The 16,316-nt window shown below is 44.8% G+C and overlaps 1 protein-coding gene across 4 annotated transcripts in view; it reads right to left on the bottom strand.

The window, feature by feature from the left end:
- LOC147013944 (apoptosis-stimulating of p53 protein 2-like) overlaps window positions 1–16,316 on the bottom strand; it is an 85,453-nt gene that overhangs the window by 42,590 nt on the left and 26,547 nt on the right. For all 4 annotated transcript variants that reach the window (XM_085851348.1, XM_085851347.1, XM_085851350.1 and 1 more), the window contains 5 exons: window positions 15,097–15,198; window positions 14,474–14,654; window positions 6,991–7,175; window positions 6,473–6,634; window positions 1,994–2,131 (listed from right to left, as the gene is read on the bottom strand). In XM_085851348.1, the coding sequence (XP_085707474.1) occupies window positions 1,994–2,131; window positions 6,473–6,634; window positions 6,991–7,175; window positions 14,474–14,654; window positions 15,097–15,198 (768 nt within the window). The remainder of the gene's footprint in view (window positions 1–1,993; window positions 2,132–6,472; window positions 6,635–6,990; window positions 7,176–14,473; window positions 14,655–15,096; window positions 15,199–16,316) is intronic.

The raw sequence follows: 16,316 nt of genomic DNA on the forward strand, positions 1-16,316 counted from the left end.
CACTACCTTTGCCTTCACAACTCCATCCCGCAAACATCGCTTCACCGCCATTCCCAAACGACGCCTGCCAACCACCAAACCACCACAGCAAACCCCCCACCACCTTTGTCTATCTCCTTCTACAACCATCGACTACACCACCAGTCAACACCAAACGTCGTGCTGTCCAGGGCCCGTTCGGTAATTGATGCCAAACGCGTCGAGCCGCGGGTACGAATGCGCTCCTCTCAGGGAGAAATTCAGACAAAAAAGGCTTCACGCCCCCTTTTCTCCGTCCAATGGGCGAGCGTCGGGCGGTATGGCCCCGCCTCCAAGCGCGATGAACGTGGATTCTTTACGAGAGGAATTCGGATCAAAAAAGGCTCACGCCCCTTTTTTCCACACCAATGGCTGAACAGAGGGTGGTGTGGCCCCGCCTTCAATCGCGTTTTGATCCTGAAATTTGCATGTAGGCTCCTCCTGCGGCCTATAAAGACGCGAGCACAAGGCGACTCACAAGGCGGTTCAGTTGCAGGCAGCTGGTCGGGGCGGGTGAAGAGTTCGAGTTCGAGTCGAGTGAATACGGCGGTCGGCATCAAGGTTGCGGTGTGGGGGTCGCTCGCCAGCCAACCATTCCCCTCTCCCTGAGCATCAGCAATCCCCCCCCCCATCCGTGCTGAGATAGTGCCGGGGGGCCCCTTTCCTGCCCCACCCTAAACGTGGTGCCAACCAAACTGCTTGTGTGGAGCACGCCGGAGAGGGCTCACCGACCACGCCAGGGGCACGGAGTTGGGGAGCAGCGGCGCGGACATTGTGGCTTGCCCGCCATCGCGTCACGAGGACGCGGGTAAGACCTTCTCGGTCTCGTGGACCTGGCCGCTCCTCCAGGTTCCACGCACATTTGGTCCACGGACCTGTCTGCCTCCTTACCTGTGAGGGTGGCTTTCTTTCCTTTGCTTTTTGGAATGAGTGATGTGGCACCTAGTCCCGACAAGTAGAACTGTATAAGTGTTGTAAATAATTGCCTTTTATTCGGTCATATTGCATTTGCTTTTGTCTTGACTGTTATTTGTTGCATTTTTTCTTGACTGTAATATACGTGCCTTCCGTGTTTCCGTAATAAATGTGCATTGCTGTTGAACTGTTTCCCGCTTAGCTTCGTCTCCTTCCTTTTATTGAATCTCCATCTTGCATCACGTAAGGGATTGATAGTGGGTTTAAAACCCCCGGTAAATAATTGGAACCGTCAAGGTCGACGATAACTCCGCTCGGTTATCCCTGTAGTACAGAATGAGCCGCTTAAGCGGTTCGTGTCCGGAGTCGACCTGTGGCGTCGTACAACTCCTCGGTACGCTACTCGCGCGAGTACTTAGGTAAATCGACCATTCGGCGATCGGACGCTATTTCGCGCGGGTAGAATGCGGACTGAGTTGTGGTGCGGTTAAACCCCCACCTGTGACTGGCTCCGGGCGGTAGTTCCCGGAGGGTCACGACTGAATTGTCCGTTCCGGTGGGCGAGGCGGCCGCTTTTGGCTACACGCGGTCGTTCGCACGCCGGTGGGCACGAATTCGTAACAATATATATATATATATATATATATATATATATATATATATATATATATATATATATATATATATATATATATATATATATATATATATATATATATATATATATATATGAAAACTGGGAAGATATGATGGAAGAGGAAACACGAAATACTGTATGTATTTAGCTCTCGACACCTTCTTCGCGAGATGTATTGTTCAGAGTGTGTTCTTTACAATGAAATAGCAGGGATGTAATTTCTCCAATCAAAATTGGGTTCCACATCTGAATGGGAATTCATTCATGTTAATATGTGTGTGAATATATATATATATATATATATATATATATATATATATATATATATATATATATATATATATATATATATATATATAAAAATTCAACACATCCACAACATAAACTGTTTTGCTTCCTTCGTTGGCTTCTTTTGGCACACACCTGGACTTCATTAGGTGGCACGGTGACAGTCTTGCATGAAGAAGTGGGTGCTTTATACAAAGCACCAGTGTCTGGCTTTGCAAGATACACCTGCAGGCTTGCTTGGCCATGACCTGTTCCATGATGAGCAGCTGAGACCTGCAAGGGAAAAGCACTGCGAGAATGAGAAAGAACAAACTTGTGTTTCAGAGCAAATAATTCAATGTAATGGAGAGATGAGTGTCAGGTACAAAGTAAAACTTCCTGATATCCATGAAGCAGTTGTCAATGTAGAGTAAATTAATTATCATAACAAACGTGTTGAATTACCCAAAAATGCAAGGACATAGAAACTATAATGAGCAATCAACGGTTGCAGACCCTCACCAGGACTCGTCTTGTGTGGTTTTATCGTACGTATTTTATAGATGTGCTCACATTCTAATTGTACATACTTTATAGATGTGCTCTAATTGTACTCACATTATAGATATCCTTACATTTTAATTGTACATACTTTATATTACATATAGGTACTCGGTTGAAAGAAAAGATAACATGTACGACTGGCTACCACCAAGTGGCGTTTGTGGCCTACGTTACCACATTGTGTGCGGACAAACAAGACAAACATACGAATAAGACTAAGGCAATACCGTCAATTCTGGTGAGGGTAAAAACAAAAGTTATTGGCATGTACCACAGTAAGATGGAAGGATAGACCTGTTGCTCTTACATAGCAGAGGTTATTGGCCTATTTTACTTTTTAGAAAATGCTTCTACTTGGGTCTTGCTCATAAAATAAAATAATTATATCGACATTTTTAAACAAGACGACAAATTCCTTTTATTTAAGCGATTTTTGCTTTCAGACCTAATTGCAGCGCAGTTCACAATTCCCGAGATATTGAAAGATCTGGTTCAGAAAGGTCATCCAGTTATGCGTGGCTGCATATCGTCGGTCTTGACACAGTTTCAGAGCCCGTCACGAAATGGAGTTTCATACCGTGACGACAAACATGGCGACTTACAACGTGAGACAATCTGGACGTGATTCCTGACTCATTAAGCGAACATGCTCATCAAAATGGACAAGAAACACTAATAAAGCCAAACAAATGAAAAATAAATCACAGGCTTGGAGAACTGCAGACTTGTAAATATAGAGACAGAACGGCAACAGCAAAAGCTGTGATTAAATAACTCAAGAGATGGGACAGATGGAGATGGACAGATGTCTGAGCATTGCATGACAAAGTTAGGTGTGAACTTCAGGCTCGAATTCCATGTCCTTCAACAGCTTATTTCCAATATTCCAACATCCTTGTAGATGTTTAACAATTCAGTTCATTCAACTGAAATGCAGAGTAAAATACCACAAAAATATAGAAATATATATGTAACAAAAATGGCTCAGGGGTTAAGAGGAGAAATTAATTGAGTAGTTAGCCATTTCCTTACATATACCTGTTTCGACAGGTGGGTTTGTATTCATGCAAATAGGAATTGTTTCGGTTGATTGTGTAAAAAGCGTTTTTACCCCAACTCATGTCCACCCCTCCCCTTCATCCTCAATTAAAACCCTCTTTGGATGGTCACTCTGTTTGCTCGGTTTGTGTCATGTCCAATGAACTTTAATAGGCAATGGACCTTTACAAGAACCAACCGTCTTGACGGGGATCCGCACATGCCGTGTGAAACCAACGGTCAATGGGATTCAAACCTAACCCATTCCAGACTTCGCCAGCAAATGAGGGAGAGTAGTGACATAATGCGGGGTAGTTTTAATTACACTGCCCAAAGCGGCCAACGATGATTCTTCAGCGGATCCTTGAGTAGTCTGCGCGACATTGTGCATCGGATTTTCTGCCAGACTCTGCACGAGATTCTGTGAACTCCTTCAACAAGCTAGTCGGCCTGGGATAACAGACGGTTGTAGGTCGTGCCACGGTGATCTGAATCAGAAAAGGAGCCTCGTTGCTCGGATCCACAACCATTCTGCGACCACGCCTGAATGACCCTCATCGAGCCCGTCATCTGTGGGGAAACGGCAGCCAGCACGTCGGAGTTGAAACTAGCCAAGGCGCCTGGAGAAAGGGAATGCCTTACCCGTTCACTCTGCCCCATCATCATCCCCAATGTATCCTTTGTGTTGTTTGTGTGCTTAATGAGTGACAAGATCGAGTGACAAGGTAGGCGAACGTCCGAGGGAAGAGGATTATAATAAGTACATTTTCCTTGGAGTTTCTTTATTTCATGTTACTTAAGCTCAACCCTCTCGTGTGAATAAATTTGTTTCCATTTGCTTTCATTCTGCTCTGAATGACTCCTTCCCATTCGTCCACACGTGGCTAAATTTGGTTTAATCTGGCAACCATAGACGTCAGTTTGCGCTTTCATGTGACGTGTGTGTGTGAAATTGCACGGCTCTGTACGTTTATCTTCTTTAAGGATTCCAGTGATTAAACAGCTCGGTTACCTGACGACATTAATTACTCGCAATGTGATATGTGGCTGCTGACAATTTGTTTTTTCCTGACATTTTAAATCCCCACGGTACTGATGGTTCAGTTAATCAACCCGACCCGGATAGCCGAGCTGCCAGCCCGGATAACCGAGTGGTTCTCTTTAGGAGGTGGACACGTTGATCCTCAGAGATTATAAGACGCGTGGGAGGGGTGGGGCGCGGCACTGGCGGAGCGACGGAGGCACAGATGGATTGAGGCACAGTACAAGGGGGGTTTATATTCGAACACCACGACAAATACACGGACACAGCAACTTAAAATAAACACGGGATTTAATGAAAATAGACAAATATTTACAAGGGACAATAATTCAGATGTAATAATAATCGTGAGATAAATTAAACCTAAAGTCGAGGCGCCTCTTCACACAGACTTAAATACGGACAAGGGGAAGCAAAATAAAAGAAAATCCTTCCTTTAATCTGGCACTTAGCTTGGTCCAGAGATGGTCTTTGTGGAACTTGGAACTTGTGAGGCGTTTCGTCCTACACGTGTAGACGCGCCCTATAAATGGCGCCAAGCCACCCTCTTTCGCAGTGGGAACGTTCGTCAGGCAATTCATGAGCGGTATTCAACACCAAGGCTCACCGACCGTTGTGTAGCTTCTTTGTGCGGTGATCATCCTCACCGACCCGCTGTTTGACATATAAGAGGCCCCGGGGTCTGTCTCTCACGAACCAACCAAGAGACAATGGTCAGCATCTCGCTTCACCATATGAGCCAATTCGCTTCAGCATGAATATGAGAATCGTGCTGTCTTCTTCATGCGTCAAAGGAAAGCCAGCCATAAAACCCTGTTCTTACAGGCCATCTCCAAGCTACGTTCTCTCTCGACCGTGTGCGTCCCTTACACTGAACTTGTCCAACCAAGCCAACAACCTCCTCGCTTCTCTATCTCCCCCGACGTCTCACCGACCAACTGTTCCACCTCCGGGGCACGGCTTGCTCGCACAAGACCCGGGAAGGCGGGGATTCTGCATGCTCAGCACGCCTGGCTCGCTGGTAAATACAAAAATGTAGGGATAGGTCACAGGGGGCAATCACATACTGGGGGACTTAGCCTTAATCCCTATCTAATTAACACAGCACCACCTCTCGTGTGGTGACAAGTAACACTTAAGCTCACAGTTTCCTGACTTAATTACATCAAGTTGTCTCCTACATATCCACGGACCAAACAACTCTCTTCAATCCTAACTTTCCTATTAAATTCCTCCATCTACCCCCACAGCCGTGACACAATAAAGGCGGGTGTGACAGGCGGAAAGGATGAGAAGTTCTGGGAAAGCTGTGTTTCATAGTTCGTGCCGCAGCACTAAAAACATGCCACACCCTCACCAGAGCCACATCCTCTCCTCTGATCCCAGAGCGAGACAAGCAGTTTTCCCTGCCCAGGCAGCTGGGACTGTGCTGGCTTTCTTCCTGTGGGATTATTCTGGGTGTACCTGGTATTTCTGTCTTGTGGACTCTGTCTTCTCTATCATGGTAAGAATGTGGGCCTAGGTAAGACTTATTAAGTTGTACCGTGGGCTAAGTAAAGGATAAGGGTTTTTTTATTGTGCATCAATGTGATTGCTTCTTGCATTTCCTCCCAATGATCATTGCTCTCATAATTAAATCCACCTGGTCTCAGGGTGAATTTGGATCATTGTGATCATTCTTTGCAATTAGGAAAGTCTGTTGAGGGTTAATTAGCAATGGATGTTAATGCCATGCACCTTGACTGTGCTGCATGTCTCTTGGGTCACTCGGCCGTAAATTGAAGACGAGTACCAATTAGTGTAATGCATCAGCTGATTCAACGGTCCCATCAGCACGGTATTGGAGTGGAAAGACCTGTAACCCTGCCTGGGACGGCCGCCGAACCAGCTGGCAATTACGGTCGCGTTGAAGCGACTTGCCGGGATCGTACTAGGCAACTGGAATGACCCGCACGGCTACAATAATACATCTGTATGTGTTGTAAACTCACGGCTTCATTCTTTTTCTGGGTTTTGTCCTTGTGTCGCTGAAACTCTTGACCTTTCTCCTTTAAGGCCTCATCCACAAGGGCCAATTTGTGCTCCAACTTGGCCAGCAGTTTCTGTTGCTGCCCAAACTTTGCATGCTGCTTCGAGTTCCTCTCAGTCCCAGCCTTGAACGAACAGGGCACACAACCAGATTTGGGATTAGGGCAGGGTTTGCAGTTATGGTTACTCTTCTACCACATTAATGGCCTCAATTATTCCCACCTTATCGCTTATTATTCCCAACAGCTGAATGAAAGTTTAGTTTGTCAAAAAACTTCAAGGTACTTGAAAAGATAACAGAACGAAATAGAAAATTAGAAACATCCTTTCATTCATGGATTTCAGTTGAGGGTGAATTATGTTGCTATACTTTCAGGACCAATAACACCACTGATTGCAACAGTTTAAACAATATAATTTTTTTTTTTAAAGGATGCTAAGCTTTTCCGGGCGAGAATATGTTGTTTGAAATGTTTCATACCCGCAGTTTGGTCCATAGTTTTTCAACCTCGGCTAATTTTGAATCATTCTCGAGATTGTTCCTGTGATCAACTCTTTGGCGCACAGCTTCAAGTTGCTGCTTTAGCTGCTGCACTGTTTCCATGGCAATGTCAAGAGTCCGTTTCCTTTCGGCATGCAGTTCTGAAGCCTGCTGTACTTCCAGTGCTGTCGATAATTTTAAAGGGTGGGGGAAGCATAAAGCAATGAATCGGTGCAATCACTAAAGTAGTACATAACTATAGCTTCAAATGGCACAATTCAAAGGAAATACCATGACCAGCTTAACCCTTAGAACCCTGGCGGCCATTTTACCAACCGCTATTCAAACCTCCATATACCCGAGCGGCCGGATTTTTCTCCACGGAGCCCAGGGTAGGGGAGCCGAAAGTGCAAGGAGCTCAGGGTTCAAAGGGTGAACATCTTATATATTATTTCCGAGTTTGTGGTTTCGTGTCGCGCTATCTTCGACTTTCTTCTGCGCTCGAGTAACGTGATATTCGGCTTACATTATAATCTCAAAGACCATATGATGTGCATGGTACAAAAAAAAGTAAATAAAATGGTTCTGAAACAGTGAAATCATATTCCACTTACTGCATTAAAGTAAAATTACTACTGATACTCTGCATCAGTTCCTTTCTCAAACACCCACCCCAACATGTCGCGCAAAGCGCGGGTTATGCTAGTTATTATGAAAGTTTTAATTCTTTATATATAGTTGTCGAGGCTCATGGAAGACCAATGGATCAATCGACAAAACGGGGCAAAAGGAAAACAGTGATACAAGAACAAACATTTGCACCACAATACAGGAGTGGGGGGGGGGGGCGGAGGTGGGTTTATAGTAAAAGGGTAAGTTGCTAATTAAAAACTCTAAAGTAATTTTTTAAGTCATTTAAAAACCTCCAACATTAATTTGTAATGTGAGGTCATAGTGCATGCACTGTATATTTATCTGCTTCTTCACCTGCTTTCACCAACAAAACATGTTTCAAAATAGATTGTTATGTAACATTTATGGGGTAAGAGGCATTCGCTAGAATTTAAGGCCTTAGAATTGTTTGGGTTTGCATAGTTTATAGGTGTTTTGATAGGGTTCGCCACCATCTGCTTGAGCACCAGTGCCCAGAGAGGTCAACGATTAAATCCCTTTTACACCAAAGTTCTCTCTTTACACCAAAGAGGTCAATGAAACGATGTATTAAAGGGGAATCCAAACACAAAAATTTTTTTTTTTTAAATAATAATAATCATTGACAAGTCTGAAGACGACGATGGTTCACGAGCGGTATTTGACGATGTAGATTTTTTCAGAAGTCAAGGATGAGACAATGTGATAATGTTTGACCAAGTTATAAAAATGATCAACATGATGTGGTACGAGCGACAGGTTATTAGCTGCAAAATGTCAAAAACCCGGTTTCGTTCAACAACTTTAAAAATTTGACCTTTGCATAACCTTTAAAGGTCACAAAACAATGTTGTGGACATTAAAATAAGGAAAGAGGATACGTGCTATAGCTTATTGGAGTTAGTTCATCGAAGAAGGTCGAAAATCCGGTTTGATTCCCACAACTTTGAAAATTTGACCTTTGTGAACTTTAAAGGTCAAAGGTCAAGGATTATGACTTTTGGTGCAAAACTTCCTCTGGTACATTCCAGGAACAATATAACGTCATATAGGCTATATGGCATTTCGCACTCCTCGGATTATCCATACTTTGATGAAATCAGCGTAAAAACAAATTTGAAGGGGAGCCACAGGCAAGGTGTTCGAGATAGAGAAAAATGGCAGACTTTAGGTGGGGAATGACCTCAAGATTATGCATAAAAAATATTGTCATCCTCACTCTCAGAGTTTGGGCGGTCGTATGATTTTTATGTCAAAATTCGAAATTTTCTAAGTTCGTGACCTTGTGACCTTGACCATGGGACGAAAATGAAAAATCGAGCTCCGTGGGGCTGTGCAGGTGCCATTGGGCTAACCAAATACCGAAACCCCTGCCAGATTCGACAAACCCCCAAGGAGAAGATGCAACTTGAAATCGGCTACCCCCTAAAAACACAATTCACAATTTTCTAAGTTTGTGACCGTGACTTTGGGATGAAATTGAAAAATCGAGCTCCGTGGGGCTATGCAGGTGCCATTGGGCTAACCAAATACCAAAACCTCTGTTAGATTCGACAAACCCCCTAGGAGAAGATGCAAATTGAAATCGGCTACCCCCTAAAAACACGTTTTTTGGGCGTGGCTCCACCCATAATGGGCGCACCACGCCCATTCTCAGGAAAACATAACTAGATCATGATATAAACCTCCCACCAAAATTTTATCAGGATCGGATCAAAACCCACGGAGCTATGCTTGGGACAGACAGACAGACAAGCCGGTAGGTGGACATGGGTAGTCGCCTACCCAATAGAACCTGACGCGATGGGCCCGTTCGATGGGGAATGACCTGAGGATTAAGCACAAGAAAATTCATGATTCTAGCTTCAAGGGTTAATGCTGCAGATTGTTTTTTCGTTAAAATAACCCCACATTTAGAGGTTTTTCGGCCGTTGCTATGCAACGGAGGAGTCCATAGCAATGGTTCCTTCTCACACATAACTAGGACATACCATACCAGTTTCATGTATGTCTGATTCATAGTCTCTGAGATATAACGAACTTCGTTTTTTTATTGTTTTCGACCAGGGTTCATTCAAAGTCTATCTTCTCCGACAGTTTTCATAGGATCCGGCTGGAAATTTTTGACAATATGGCTGAATGTACTGCCCACAGTTGCTTCGAGCCCGATTTTTGATTTTCGAAAAAATGAATGTTTTACGATTTTTCAAAAATTTCAAAGTCCCGTTGCTAGGCAAAGGTGGTATCCATAGCAACAGTTCTCATTTGCACACAACTAGGTCATGGTATGAACCTACCAACCAAGTTTCATCAATCGCCATTGTATTAACTGAAATCGGCATTTTAAATACTGATAATAAGGGTAGAACAAATCTCCAAAAAAAACATTTGGGGGGAAAATTTTTTTTATCGACTACATCGACGGAAATGCTGATAATAAGGGTAGAACAAATTTCAAATTTTTTTTTTTGAAAATTGTTTTTTTTCGACGAGATCGACTACCCAACAGACAGACAGACAGACAGACAGACAGACACACAACAATAACGAATATAGTGGTCACTTATTTTTTTTCATGAAAATATTTTTTTGTGACCAAAAATCATTAATTACAGTCTAAATTGAAGAGGGGGGGGAGATTGAAATTTTTTTTGCCAATCACAAAGTGCTGAAAAAAGCCCGAGAATGTTGATTTTTCACCAGTGACACACTGTGGTCGTATGGCAGCTTAGCTGCCGGGGTAGCTATCATTTCTTGAAGCGCGACTGTCGCTGATGCAGTGCCCCTCTACCAGTACACACACTGGAAGAACTGGCACTCATTTTGCCGACCACAGAAGGATGACAGGCTGGGTCATCCCCCTGGTGTATTAATTCAGCGGCCGACGGAGCTTGAACTCAGGACCCTAAGATCCCAAGCCGCCACCCTAACCAGTGAGCCAACACCAGGCTTAGTGACACACTAAGAACCTACCTTGATCCAAATGGCAGTTTACATAGAGAAACAGTGTATTTCGAGCTCGGATTCTGATATCGATTCCACTGTCAGCAACTCTGAAGGTTCACAGTATATTGAAACTGATCAGTGGGATTTTGAATAAACTATTGGAGACAAAATTAGTGATGGAAACACTTCCGAGGGAATTGTGGAGCCTGATTGTTTCGAGCCTTGTGCGAGAGATTCAGTTTTTCCGTTTTCAACCATGTATTAGGACATATGATTGGCCCAGCTGTGTGGATGGGTCGAGCCATTTTCGTGTAGTCAGGTAAGGATGTCCTGTTATGTGTCAGGACCAGTGCAAAGCCAGAGTGACCAGGCCAGAGACCGTCAGGACCAGTGCAAAGCACACTTTCCGGCTTCAGTCACTCAGAAAAGCAAGAGTTCTGGCCGCCGGCATGGGGAGATGGCTCCATCTTCATTGATCATGATTATGCCGATGCAGGCACCCGTAGTCATTGACTGACGGCCATCGGGAGATTGCTGGGAATGTACCGAGGGCATCAACTTGTGATGGAACAAGAGCATTTTATAAAAGCTCAGGCCCTGTGCCACTGAGCTCTGTTTCACTTGGAATTTGTGGCATGATCAAACGCACCATCCTGCTGTGTACTCACCTGCATCCTGCGAGCATTCGTTCATTTTTGCACGACCCTGAAGTCGTGCACGACACGACATTATCTTCTGGTCCAGATCCGTGTGAATGTGAGAGTTTGGCACCAATGGTTTTAGTTTGCTTGTACGTCAAGTCATCGTGTTTTGTGTCTGTCCTTTGTCCAGGATTTCATACCGTTTGTCATGTGCGAATATAATTAATTAATTACTCATTCCTCAAATGTTGTGCAGGTGTTGAGTTCCAACCATCTTTCCTGAGCTGCCGATTCAGGTTCATGGTTGGTAACCCTTTGAGGTATAAATTGGGTAATTACTTAATTACAACTGGCTTGATCACGGAACCCCATAATCCCAGCGGTTCCGACTCCTCATTCAGCACCGGAGGGCCCCCAAAAGAATAGCTCGAGTCTCCACAAAGATGACTGCATCATCTGCAAAATCAAGGTCAGAGATCTTGACATTCCCAAACGATGCACCGCAGCTTGATCTCTCCGACATCCTCCCCAGAATCCAGTCCATACAAGTGGTGAAAAGTGTGGGGGCCAGTCCACACCCCTGACAAACTCCAGTAACAATGGGAAATAAGTCAGAGATGGTACCACCACATCTCACAGCACTCTCAGTGCCAGAGTGTAGTTCAAACATTCGATTGATCAGTTTTGGTGGCTCCCCACGAAGACCAAGAATCCTCCAGAGGACATCCCATTTCATTGAATCAAATGCTTTGCAGCGATCAATGTAGGCTACAAGCAGCCCCTGCCGAAACTCTCGTCTGCGTACGGTGAGGACCTGAAGGGCAAGGATACGGTCAATCGTTGACCTCTTTGGTGTAAAGAGAGAGAGCTGTGTAAAAGGGATTTCATCGTTAACCTCTCTGGGCACTGGTGCTCAAACAGATGGTGGCGAACCCTATCAAGAATTATCCGAGGAAAGACCTTGCCGAGCACTGAGAGCAGCGTCGCCCCTCGGTAGTTATTGCAGTCCTGGCGATCAACCTTCCCTTTCCAGAGAGGGACAACAAGGCCCCTCTTCCAGTCAGTTGGGATGATGCCTGTGTTCCAGGCAGAGCACAGAACTGCATTCAACAACATGAGTACAGTATTTCCACCAGCCTTGAGAAGTTCAGCATGAATGCCACAGATCCCAAGAGCTTTTCCCCATTTAAACCGGTTCACCGCAGCCCGTGTTACCACAGATGAAGGTGGACAGCAGTTGATTGGAGGGTCAGCAATCGGGAGAGTAACACCCCTGACATCCAACTCAACAGCTGGTGGATCAGCCTGGTACTTAAAGTCACCAGCTCAGCAGGTCTTTACTTCAGACTCATCTGTCAAGAGCCCACCACCCTCCACTCCAACTGCAGCACACCGAGGGATGGGCTTGAATGAACGCAATGTGCAAATTCTCCTGTAAACAGGCCGAGCATCACTTGACCTCAGGTGATGATCTACCCACTCACAGATTCCTCGCACATAGGCCTCCTTGTGCACCCTCAGTGCATGTACAGTTTTATGCCTAAACTCCCTAAACAGCTCAGCTCTGCCATTAAGCCCGGTCCTGCGACGATGGTCAAGAATATCCAGTGTCCCTTGAGAGACAATATTCTTCTTCGCCCTACGATGAGTTTCAAGACATCCACGGGCAACATCAAGGATGGTGGTCTTGAAGGCACTCCACAACTCTTCAGGATTCCCCAAAGCACCCATATCCTCCAAATCCCCACTCAGCCTGTTCACAAACTCCTCAGCTGCCCTCTCACCCTTGAGCTTACCATCATCCATCCTAGGCTGGGATGGTACCATTCTCCCAGATTTAAGCTGAAACTTCAGAGTTGCAACCACAAGCCTGTGGTTGGTATTGAGGAACTGAGCACTCCTTTAGACCCTACAGTTCTGGATCATCCTCCAGTGACCATCAACGAGCACATGGTCAATCTCCTTTGCCACACTACCAGTGTTGGAATACCAAGTCCAGCGATGAGCCTGTGGGTGCTGAAACCATGAACCAGCCACCCTAAGTCCATGACTTCTTGCAAAGTCAAGGAACTTCACAGTTCCAGACCCATGGGTACCAACACATGTCTCATAACCATCTCTATCAGTTCCAGTCAATGCATTGAAATCCCCCAAGACTAGAAGAGTATCTCTCCTGGGGCACTGATCAACCACAGACTCGTGCGTGGCATAGAATGTGTTCTTCACGGTGAGATCGCCTCAGTCGAAGCATATACAGAGACCAGAGAAACGACACCCAAGGAGTGATGAATCCTGAGTCTCATAATACGCTCGTTGACCGGTGTTACCTCAATTATCATTGGAGTCAGCTTATTGAACACAGCTACAGCCACTCCTTGGGTACGGTAACCATCAAAGTGACCAGACCAATAGTTGTAACCACCCACCATGATGTCGCCACTATCCGGTCTCCAAACCTCAGAGAGAGCTGCAATTCCGATGTTCAAATACTTGAGCTTAGATAACAGAGACAGGTGATCCTCCTCTCTTCGGGATAGGACATTCCAGGCACCCATCCGAAGGGACCGCCTCAGGTTAACCCAAGGAGACCGCCGTCTGGTGGACGACACCTTAGCATCACCCAGACACGCAGTACCACAATCTGACCTGGGAAGGTTACTCCATGGTGTTGCTCCTATCAAAGAGTGGGGGTCCGGATGGCTTTGCCCCAATCCCATCATCCGGTGAGCTGCCCTGCGGAGGGCAGCTGCACAGGAGGTACTCCCATGGAGTGGGTTTTCAGATTTCTTTGCATTTTTCTTGTGTTTTATGGAGTGATACGGATGGCCGTTGGATCACAAGGAGCTCCTCCACCCTTTGACAGGTTTTGTTTTTAATTCTATTGGGTCTCCAAATCATACACCGTCCTCACCAGGAAACCTGGTGGGGGAGACAGATTAATCGCCGACAACCCGACTATGAAACAGGTTAGTTCAGGTTTACATGGTACCTGTAGCAAGTCACAGATCGAATCTGGCCTGACCTGACAATAGATCCGCAGGATTACAATTCCTGACATGTAAAGCTTCCTTCGAAGAGCGCTTGCAGTTTTGGGTGGGGGGCCATACACGCGACAATATGTCGGGATGACACAATCAAACATCCCTCAGCACTGTGTCGATGTAAACGTATTACATCGTTGATGTGAGTTGAATACAGCAGTGTGCAAAATCGCAGCATGAACACAGGGCAAGTAAAATGCATACCCAACGCAGCATTAGTGGCTTGTTGTTGCTCAGCCTGGCTCTTGAAGCCATGCAAATACTGAAGATGTGCTTGTTGGGCTGCCAGGGTCTCACGCAAGTCTTGGAGTCGGCTTGGCTTCACAGTCTGCCTTTCCCTTCGTTCTTTCTTCATTTCCTTTTGAAGCATAGCCACATGCTCTTCCTGCAACCATTTTAGATTCAAGGAACATAACCTCATAAACATCGGTATTGGAGAGAATATAAAATTTAAAAACACAATGACGACACATACTGCCCATATCACCTCATTTCCTTTAGTGCTGGGAAGGATCGGTAAATGTATACATTTTGCTCGTTGTTTGTTTGTTTGTTTGTTTGGAGAAATTGCACATGAACAGCCAGCAATTCAATTCCTAGCTCTAGAACAATCACAAAATGTGAAGCTGTAATAACACGAAGACCACATTGGATATAAGAAGCAGATTTTTTATTTTTTCTCAACGATATGAGCATCCGTTCTTACTTCACGGAAGGTTACATTTAATCACGATGACTGTCATGCAACCACTGAGGTCGTCGTTATACCGTTTCAGCCCAGAAGTACCAGTTGATCAATAACAGGTTCTTACTCATCAGACCCTCACCCTGGAAGACAGAAGCAGCTGTCGAGTCACAATCTGCTGCTGCTGCCAATGAACCATCTCCTGCAGGTCGTGCAGAGTCGGATCCATGCCGGGCTCAGGGACCTACAGAAAAACAGGCAAAGGTGGAGAACCAATAGGTCAGCGTGAAAGGTAATAGTTATGCAAGTATCAATGGAACTTTAAGAAAGAGGTTAAAAACAAAGTAATTCCCAGGAAAACAGAACAAAACTTGAAACATTATGGTCCATCTATTTATGTATGCAAAAACAGCAAAATATTTCACATACCCTCCCCTTTGACATTCCCCTCCCCTCCATTTTCTCTGCAAACTCCTCCCCTTTTTTCAATTTTTATTTTTCACAATTTAACCCTTCCTCTGGTCCCCCTCCCCCTCCTCTCATACCCTGACCGCCTGCATTTACTCACGGGAGGGCTGAGATGTCGCTAGCTTCAAAAAAGATCTGGGGCCTGGGCACCCTCAAACTTCAGACCCCCCCCCCCCACCTTTAATAAAACATTTAGCACAGTGGCACATGTAGAAAAATAGGCGAATCATTATAAAGTGGCCTATTGTAGCCAATGGGTTAAAATATATTTGGAGCACTGGCCGACCAGGGATGTCCCTGCCCATGAGCATGTAATTTATAGATGGCCCTTAGGATTATCTCATGATGAAAAATCTGAGAACAGAAAAAAAAAATTGTAATTACTGTAAAAAATGCTTAAATCAGGCCACGACGACGGCAGTGTGTACACTGTACATAGTTTTGGATGATGATGACGATGATGTCAATCAAAGAAAAAGAAAAAGGTTAAAAACAAAAAACAAACATTCATTAATTAAACAATGAAGAGCTGGATGGATCATCTTTCCGACACAAAACTATAAATCACAATCTGCACACTTTCCGCACCATGTCCGCGTTTCTCTCTCTCTCACCCATTTGTTTTTACAACACAGTTCACGGGTTTTAGACGAAGGTACAAATCCACAGATTAAATAAATAAATAAAATGAAGGATAAAACATCTACAGAAAGCACACAGTATGCGGACGGGTCTGCATATAAACCTATGTTTGAGATTGACAGCACAATCAGAGGAATTTGCACAATCTCGTATCTTGTTTTCCACCTCACAAAATCAGAGAATCAGCATTACTCGAAACAATCATAGTGTGACCAAGAGACAGATGTTTTTTTGTCCTGAATTGCCTCCAAA

Source organism: Eptatretus burgeri, chromosome 13 (assembly GCF_056783735.1).
Source record: "Eptatretus burgeri isolate ZD-2024b chromosome 13, Ebu_testis_v1, whole genome shotgun sequence".
Classification (NCBI taxonomy): domain Eukaryota; kingdom Metazoa; phylum Chordata; class Myxini; order Myxiniformes; family Myxinidae; genus Eptatretus; species Eptatretus burgeri.